This window comes from Peromyscus eremicus, chromosome 11 (assembly GCF_949786415.1).
Source record: "Peromyscus eremicus chromosome 11, PerEre_H2_v1, whole genome shotgun sequence".
Taxonomy (NCBI): Eukaryota; Metazoa; Chordata; class Mammalia; order Rodentia; family Cricetidae; genus Peromyscus; species Peromyscus eremicus.
In genome coordinates this window covers 12005657-12014765 of record NC_081427.1, presented here as the reverse complement: position 1 = coordinate 12014765, position 9109 = coordinate 12005657, and the positions used below count along the sequence as shown (strand labels likewise).

General features: G+C 46.3%; 1 protein-coding gene across 1 annotated transcript in view; it reads left to right on the top strand.

The window, feature by feature from the left end:
* Ankh (ANKH inorganic pyrophosphate transport regulator) overlaps window positions 1-9109 on the top strand; it is a 139323-nt gene that overhangs the window by 88207 nt on the left and 42007 nt on the right. Inside the window, 1 exon segment of the mRNA XM_059276191.1 lies at window positions 7811-7929. Within this exon segment, the coding sequence (XP_059132174.1) occupies window positions 7811-7929 (119 nt within the window).

The following is a 9109-nucleotide window of genomic DNA, read 5'->3' as shown; positions in this document are numbered from 1 at the left end:
GCTGGCTTTTCCGAACCTCGAGTAACTGGAAATGTGAACAAAAGACAATGGACAGCTACATGCCTCTCCCTAAGTACATGCAGTTGGTGGGAAAGTGTGTGTGAGTGTGTGTGTGTGTGTGTGTGTGTGTGTGTGTGTGTGTTCATTTGGTGTCCATTTCTAGAACTCTAGCATAAGCTGATTTCTGCCAGTGAGAGCTTTGAGAGACAGCAGAGTAAACCGACAGCGAAGGAGAGGGCCTTTCCCACCCCAGACTTGGAGGGCTAAGGGCCAGGTAGTCATAAACAAAGGACAAGCCCTTAGAAGGAAATGAAGAGGTGGGCACAGCCATGTGTTTACAACACAGGAAATGGAACAAAAACAAACAAGTCCAGACCAGAATTGGACAGGTGCGAGATGGCTGCCATGTGCTGGAGCCAGAGTCAGGTAACCAGCCAGAGCTTGGAGCCCAAGCCTGGGAAGAGATCTGCTGGACACCTGGAAACCAAAGAGCGTTGGGGAGGGATAGGGCGGGGTAACAAGGAAGAGCGGCGTAGAGCCAGGAAGCCATTAACGGATGTGATGGGGTGCCTACTATGTATGCCTTTACCAGTAGTGGGCACATCTGTGAGGCCTCAAGGATAATCCCATGGGATAAGGCAGATCTACTCTAGTGCTCATGTATGTTAAATAGAGCTTTAATCAATAGAGGTCACGTATTCTCAATGTGTACCTTTAAACCTCATGGGCTCTGAAAATCTCCTTTCACATTTAGAACAATTTGTTGTGTATTGTAGCTATGCATCGTGTCCATGCTATAAACTGATGCCTCGTTTAGTTAGGTCTCTAAGATTTTTTTTTTTTAAAATACCGTGTGTCATTCCCAGATGTTTCCAGAGACTGCAGAAACCCTAACAAGGAGCATGCACTTTAACTAAGTGACCGTGAACATGCCACTCTTCACAGTACTGGTGCTAATGATCTGCCGACCCCTGGGCGTCCTCTTCACTCAGAGGGGCTTCAAGTTGAACCATGTCTGTGTCTGAAAAATTGACTGCAGACTTAGCACCTTAGGCTCATCAAGCTGATGTCATCTCTGTGCGCCAGTTAGTGGCTACAAAGCTGCTGATGTCATCTCTGTGCGCCAGTTAGTGGCTACAAGGCTGCTGATGTCATCTCTGTGTGCCAGTTAGTGGCTACAAGACTGCATTCACTGGATGCCCTTTGTTGCATCATCTGTTATTAATTATTCTTGTCCCAGTAAAGGAAAGAACCTACTGTGGGTCCTTCCCACTGCCTGGGCAGTAGCTAACGTCAACTTCTTCCTTCATGCTTGTTTTCCGATTTTCTTTTCCCCACTGGAGAGTGAGCCACAGGCAGTCTCTTGTCCCTAACAATTCTGCACATGGGTGTCGGTTTTCCAGACATAGCCGGAGCAGATCCCACCAACCACATAGGCTCTTCCTCCAAGAAAGCTTGGTGGAGCTCGTGAGGGAAAGATGGTTCCAGCTCTTACTTCGCAACACCCAACCGACCCAGGCCTCATGCCATGGAGCAAATGAGTAGACAGCTGGAACTGTGTTGGATTTGGCAGCCTTTACATCGAGAAGACTCTGTAGCTGTCAAGTCCCTGTCAGTCCCATGTACACCCACAGCCTGTCTCTAGCTAGCCGAACTGCAGGAGCTTTGAACAGATTCTTTGGGTTGCTGCCACTTAGCCTCCCTTTGGAGTTTAATCATAGCTGTGACTTCTTCCTTGGACTCACTGTGAGACTCCATTTATTAAAAACTGCAGAGACAGGGTTTGCCACCACCACACTTGAGTTAAGCCTGGCGGTCATGGTGCAGGTAATATTCCGTTGCTTGTTCTTCGCAAACCTGTAACGAGGACAGGTCGCTGACCTGATATTGTAGTTAGTTTGGGTTGAGCCCTGATTATTTTCACCTACAAGGGCATTGTGAGTTCTTCTGACTTCCTTGTTCACGCAGAGGAACTGTTGCTGTACAGTTTGGTCCCCGTGGGAACCAGCTTATGTTCTGAAGGAGCCTAGGAAGCCAGCAGGGGAACTGAATACACACAGGCTCTTATCATGGGTAACTAAAATAATTTCTAGACTGTTATGTCTGCCTTATCTTTTCAGATTCCCCACTTACTCATGAATCACAGGCCAACCCTAGGAAGGGTAGATGGATTCTATATGGAAAACCACACCAATCAGTTTCATTTATTATCTGAAAACCCACTGTGAGGACGGGGGATGTAATGGGATATTTCCATGGAGTCTATTTGATGGTCAAAGAAATTAATTCAGGGGGTTAACTCACAACCAGAATAAAGGAGTTGGTCTCGGAATCCTGGAGGGGTGGGGCATGGTCCAATGCAGTTCTCAGGAGAGCTCTGCCTTGATACGCACCAGCATCCAAGACCACAAGGTAGCAAAGAGAAGAGAGCATCTATGTGCATCCCGGGTCTTAAGGGTCCCTGGTGGTCACCCAAGGGGCATGTGCCTAGTAGCTGTCTGCTGCCTCACTGGGGGTGGTGCTTCAGGGCATGGCACCAACAACCACCCACTACAGGAATGTTGCTCAGTAGATAGAATGTTTGCCCAGGATTCACAGAGCTCCATATCTGAGCCCCAGATGTGGTGACGTACACCTGTAATCCTAGCACCTGGGAGGTAGAAGCAGAGGAACCAGAAGATCCATTACATCCTCAGTACAGAGTGAGTTTGAGCCCAGCCTGGACTTCATGAGACTTTGACTCAAAATAATAAAAACAAAAAAAGAGAAACCAAAAGCCACCCCAGGACTTAGTGGGTTAAAAAGCAAATGTACACTTTTGGCCTCCAGATCATGGCTGGCCAGGTGAGATTCCCTTGGACTTTACTGGGCTCCCACTCATGTGAGCAGTTGAAGATCAGGATGTGGCTTGGCTGACAGTGAGGGTGCTCTCTGGGGATGGCCGTGGTTGGAAGACTCTGCTGAGTCTTCCCTTACTCTGCCTCCTTCCTAGTCCGGTAGCATTGTCTGTGCTTCTTTGGATGGCCGTGGCTGGACTCCTGCTGTCACGGTAGAGGCACAGCACCCTGAAGTCAAGAATCAGAGGCACTGTAGCACCCCTTTGTTTGAACACTGCTGGCCAGAACACATTGTCGGCCAGCCTAGGGCCAAGGGGTGGGCACATAAACCATACAGCATGTGGCAAAGGAGCTGAAAACTCACAAAGAGCATTGCTATAAAGAGGTGGGAAGATCTGAGGACACTTCTACAATTACTTCTTTGGGGCATGATGGACTTACCAATGTTTTCGATCTATAGTTATCAAAACCCAGGTTACTTCCTGGTTTTTCACTCAGGAAAACGACATACCCTCTAGTGAGACGCCAATACCCATAGTAACTTATGATGACTTCTACTTTACCAGTGAGGCTTTGGCTCTCGTGATACAATCTCACGTTTACTTTGCTTATATTATGCGTGGTCCCAGGCTATTTCTACAAGATCTTGGCCATATGTGCACCTCCCATCCCCATGCTTTCCAGACAAACGCTGCTCAGTACAGACTATCGTTGAGTCTATTATGCATCAGTGTCCCAGCTCTCGTGCAGAAAGCTGTCCCCTTCACAGCTGGGTGATTGGCACAATGCCTCATATGAATAAGTCATTCAACACATATTTGCTGAAGCACTTTAAATGTGGCTTATCAGTCATGTAAGCACACACTCTTTGGAAGCAGTACATACAGTAGAAACCCAGGATGAACTTGCAGGCTCCTACAAAGAGCCTCCTAAGTAGGACTCAATGAGTCAATAAATAGTCCTGGAGAGACGTTTACCCATCGATACCTGGGGAATTTGAATCAGAACAGGTGTTCTACCTGTTTCTGCATTTTCCATCTTGGAAATGACTATATTAGGATGTTACTGAAATTGATGGGGTCTCAGCTCCCAGAAGACATTCTGTCTTAGTTTATCTCTCATTAACGTGACTATTTCACCGTTTGCTATAACTGCTGGTAACTACCAGCCCTGCACGTTTGCGAAGCACTGATTGCGGAAAGGGCTGTTCTCAGTTGCCTGGGGTAATGAGATCAATGAACTGAAAGGGCCATCCTCGCTCTTTGTTTGCTCTAGTTTTTTTTTTTGTTTTTTTTTTTTTTTTTGTTTTTGTTTGTTTTTTTTTTTTTTTTTTTTTTGGGGGGTTTTTCGAGACAGGGTTTCTCTGTGTAGCTTTGCGCCTCTCCTGGAACTCACTTGGTAGCCCAGGCTGGCCTCGAACTCACAGAGATCCGCCTGGCTCTGCCTCCCGAGTGCTGGGATTAAAGGCGTGCGCCACCACCGCCCGGCTTGTTTGCTCTAGTTTTGAGCCTCTTACGGTGCATCAACTCAGTGTCCTCCTCCTGTTTGCAGTCATAAAGCCTGCTTCCTCTGCTCAGGCCTTGTTGAATTTGTTTTATAGCTCTCCTCTTGGGGAGGAAGACTAGTTTGCAGAGCAGTCTTGGGAAGGCAGTTGTTAGGCACTGAAGCCTGTTAAATAGTCATTAGGGACTATGCAAAGCGTTTTATACAAATCATCCCGGCCACCCTCTTTGGCCATCTGGAAACAGCTCAAAGGCTGGCTGGCACAGGAGGGTGGAGTTGGGGGACAGAAAAGATGAGGTGGAAATAGTTCCTGGCATTTTATGCACTCAATGTCCAGGGTGGAAACAGCCACTTAGTTACAATCAGATTCTTCTCCCACAGAAAGAGTAAGTAAGAAAATAGTAAGAGAGAAAAACTGTCTTTGGCTTCCAGGTTTCCCCTCCAGTAGCTGAAAGAGGAAGGGTCTAAAGTAGAAAAAAGCAAAAGTAGCCCTGATGCCCATGAGTCCAGATGCTCTAAAGCTGGGTACATGGAGCCGGGCAGGCGCTGGGAGCAGGAAGAACAAGGGCGGTACTTACGTCCAGAGACAGATCTGGGAGAAAGGCTCGAGAACCACACTGTGCTTAAGCCGCCATTAACCTTTTTGTTTGTCCTCTTACAAAAAGTTCCCATCTTGATGCCATAGTTAAAATCTATCACTGCAAGAGTAATTGGTTTCCCCTCTCCCGGGCAACAGGTGCAGATCATGTGCCCTGCTGTCAACTGCACACATTCCCGGCCCCATCTCTCCTCCTGCCACACCCTCCTCGGAACCTACGGGGGAGTCATTGGTAGGGCTGCTGTATCAAAATCCTACAGGCTGTGTAGCTTAAACGACAGAAATTTACAGTTCTGTGGGCAACAAGTCTGAGGCCTGATTCCTTCTGAGCACTTTGAGGGACAGCCACCCTTTGCCTGTCCCTTGGTTTTGAGACTTTCCTGGCAGCCTTTGGCATGAAACTGAATCACCCAGTCTCTACCCTCACAAGGGTTTTTTCCTGTCTTTGCATCTAATCTCTCCCTTTTCACAAGTTAACTAGTCATATTGGGCTGGACACCCACTCCAGTATGAACTCATCTTATTATATCTGCAATCGTCCAGTAGCTACATAAGGGCAGAGGTCCAGGGTTTCAGACTTTGATGTTTGAACTTTAGGGAGACATGGTTTGCCCATGTCACTACCATTTTGGCCCTCAGCCCTTCCCTATCCCACGGTCCCTGGGGTCAACCTTGTAGTCAGGTCTTGTCAGCTGGCATGCTCCATGGACGGTAACCTTTACCGGGGGATTTTCACTCACCCGCTATTCATAGCAGCCCCATGCTCTTGCAGGTGGTGCCACTGACCTTTCCATCCCAGTGGTTTCTGCCAGAGTAGGGGCGCTTGTGTGGGTGGGTCAAGACTGTCTCCTTGCAAGACCCTGCACAAGCGAACGTTTGTCGATCTCATAAAAACACACACATAAGTAAATAGTGGCAAAGATAAAGAGAAAATGTCCATGGCTCTGCCCCCAAAGTAGGCTGTGTGTGAGATGCAGCACTCTTCCATTCGGGCTTTGTGTTTCCATCCGCTGAATGCCCGGCTGAGTGTATCTCACTGCAGACTCAGACAAAAGCGCTCACCCTGCCTTCCAGGGTCAGCTCGGGCCACCTGTCTGCTTCTGATCTCAGTCAGAGCTTCTGATCCAAATGGCAGATCCAAGCACAGCTGTCTCCTCCCCCCCCCCCGCCCCTCTATAACAAGTCTCATCTTCCCAGAGCTGCTCTTTTCTTCAGGATGTCCTCTCCTGGGGCTTCTCTTCTTGCTCCTCAGTGGCCTTGACAGGCCTGCCACTCTGCTCACCCAACACCGTGGCTCCCTCTGCAGCCATCATCTCAACCCCACCTTGTTCTCTGGATCTTGGAACTATCTTAGCTCCTTCAGCTACTTGCCCACTCTGACCTCTGCAATTCCCAATGATCCATTTTAGGTTCCTAAAAGTCATGTTCAAGGTCAAATTACTACAAAATCCCTGTGACTCAAGACCAGTGCTGACAAAGGAGCATTAGTATCTCCGTTGACTGGCTTGTGTGGTGATAAGTCCCTGCCCTCTGAACTCTGACATGGGGGTCCTGTTTTTCACCTTAGCTCCATTATGATGTCAGAGTTGTGTCTAGGTGTCACGTGTACACGTCCATAGTTATGAGAGAGGGACATATGTGGTGGAGCGCTTGTAAAGCCTTGAAGAGCATCAATTCATTTTTGTCTTAATCTGCATCCATGAGGTCAAACTAGCAGACTGTCCTTTTGTCTTTGTTAATAGCATCCCTCAGGATCCTCAAGGCCTACATCTTTCCTCTTACCTGTTGGGCTTGGATATACCCTGAGTATATATTGGATTCCCTCTGTGCATCAGTCCCACACCATGACAAGTCTTGACACAGGAGTGCTGTGGGATGTTCTGTATGGCAAATGTGTTGCTAATTAGTCAATAAATAAAATGCTGATTGGCCATTGGCTAGGCAGGAAGTGTAGTCAGGACAAGGAGGAGAATAAAGCTGGGAAGTGGAAGGCTGAGTCAGAGAGACACTGCCAGCCACCACGATGAGAAACAGCTTATGAAGATGCCGGTAAGCCACGAGCCATGTGGCAAGGTATAGATTAAAGGAAATGGATTAATTTAAGCTGTAAGAACAGTTAGCAAGAAGCCTGCCACGGCCATACAGTTTGTAACCAATATAAGTCTCTGTGTTTACTTGATTGGGTCTGAGGCTGTGGGACTGGCAGGTGAGAGAGATTTGCCCTGACCGTGGGCCAGGCAAGAAAACTCCAGCTACACAGGAGCACTCCCAAAACACCCTCTGGATATCACTTTCTGCTTCATAGGACAATTTCCAGTAGTGACCACCCTCCTCCCAAGAAGTGGCATTGGCACTGGCAAGTGTCAAAAGCTTGGTTTAAACCTTGTGCTGAAAACTCATGCTAAACTCTGGAAATTTTCTCTTAGGAAATACCTAATAATATTTAAATATTTAGCTTCAACTGTCTCCACCAAGCATTCTGTTATAATGTCAGATAATACCACGAATGTACACTAGGAAATTAGGCAAATCAATACTTAGCAAATACAGAGGAAAATCAACCCATTGGGAGTCATCCGGTGAGTGAGAAGAGATCATTCAGAGATAGTTGTGGCTTAGAAAGGAGGATATGGTCTGGCCTCCTTAGGTAAGCATGTTGGAACTCATATGCATACCTAACACACCAATAAAAGTACTTGGTAACTGGAAGCCCCACCTACCCCACCAGTAAAAGAATGTGATTATACATGAGTCTCCTGCAGTTTTGTTTTTTTTTTACTTTTCTACAATAAGCAGATATTACAATTAAAATTTTTTTAAATGTCTTAGACAAAAATCATGTAAACACCATGTCTGTTTCGGTCCCTTATAGCCTACAGTGATTTAGGGTACTACATCATCAACAAGCTACATCATGTGGATGAGTCTGTGGGGAGCAAAACTCGAAGGGCCTTCCTATATCTCGCTGCCTTCCCTTTTATGGATGCTATGGTAAGTAGAGGAAACCGTGGGCAAAATATATTTATCATAGAATTCACTATTTTAAGCATTTTTATGTGTCTGGTTCAATGTAGGAGAGCATTCATGTTTCTGTGCCATCAGTTTAGAGTGCCTTTTATGTTGCAAATTAAAACTGTTGCCATTAAACAGCAATGCCACCTCACCATGCCCTATTCCAGAAACCATTCTCTACTTTCTGTGTCTAGGAATGTGACTCTATGAAGATACCACACAAGGGGATTCAAACTGTGTGTATTCTCTTGTGACTGGCTGATTTTATTATAGATTGCATCAATGTTCTCTCTGTGCTATAGAATGTGCCAGAATTTCATCCCTTTATAAAGAGAATAATATTTCCTTGTATAGATAAAATATATTTTTACCTATCTACTTATTTATATTACTTCTCCATTTGGGCTACTGCAAATAAAGTTACGAACTTGAGTGTACACATATCCTTTTGAGTCCCTGCTTTCAGTTCTTTGGGGTACACATCCAGAAATGGGATTGCTAGATTGTCTGGTACTTATCTATATATTTTTTTAATTTTTCAAGGAACCGTCAAGCTCATTTCCACAGCAGCTCACCTACAGTGTAGGGAGTTCCAGCTGACCCTTGAACTTGAGCCGTGTCCATCAATTTGTGATGGTTTTTACATATGTCTTTGCCACAAGTTCTAACAGACAGCAAGAAAGCGCAATCGGACACTTTGATTCATTTATTTTGTCTGATAGGTTCAGTAACAGAAGATGAGGCTAGCTCTCTCATACACTGGCTGCTTGTGTGATGCAGACACGCAGATTCCACAATATTGCTTCTCCTGAACAGTCGGAGGGGCTGTGGCATCACTTAGTTACCAGGCTTATGATATAAAGAAAGAGCTGTCGTGAATCCTGTGTCAATAGTCCGTGAAGGGAAGGCTTTATTCTTTTCATTTAGGTATAGCTAGAAAGAGACAATACAAAACTAATATTTAACACCTAGTAATAAAATCTTCCATTGACCTCTTTGTAAATTACCGTAGGCGGGAGAGCTGGGTCACCTGTGGCCACCTGTGCCTGGATTTCCCTTTCATTGCTTTGGCCAGTTGTGTTGCCTCTGGCAGCTGATGCAGGTGAAGCCAAGGACAGTTCAAAGGGGCTGTGCAGTCCCCGTACCCCACACTTTTACA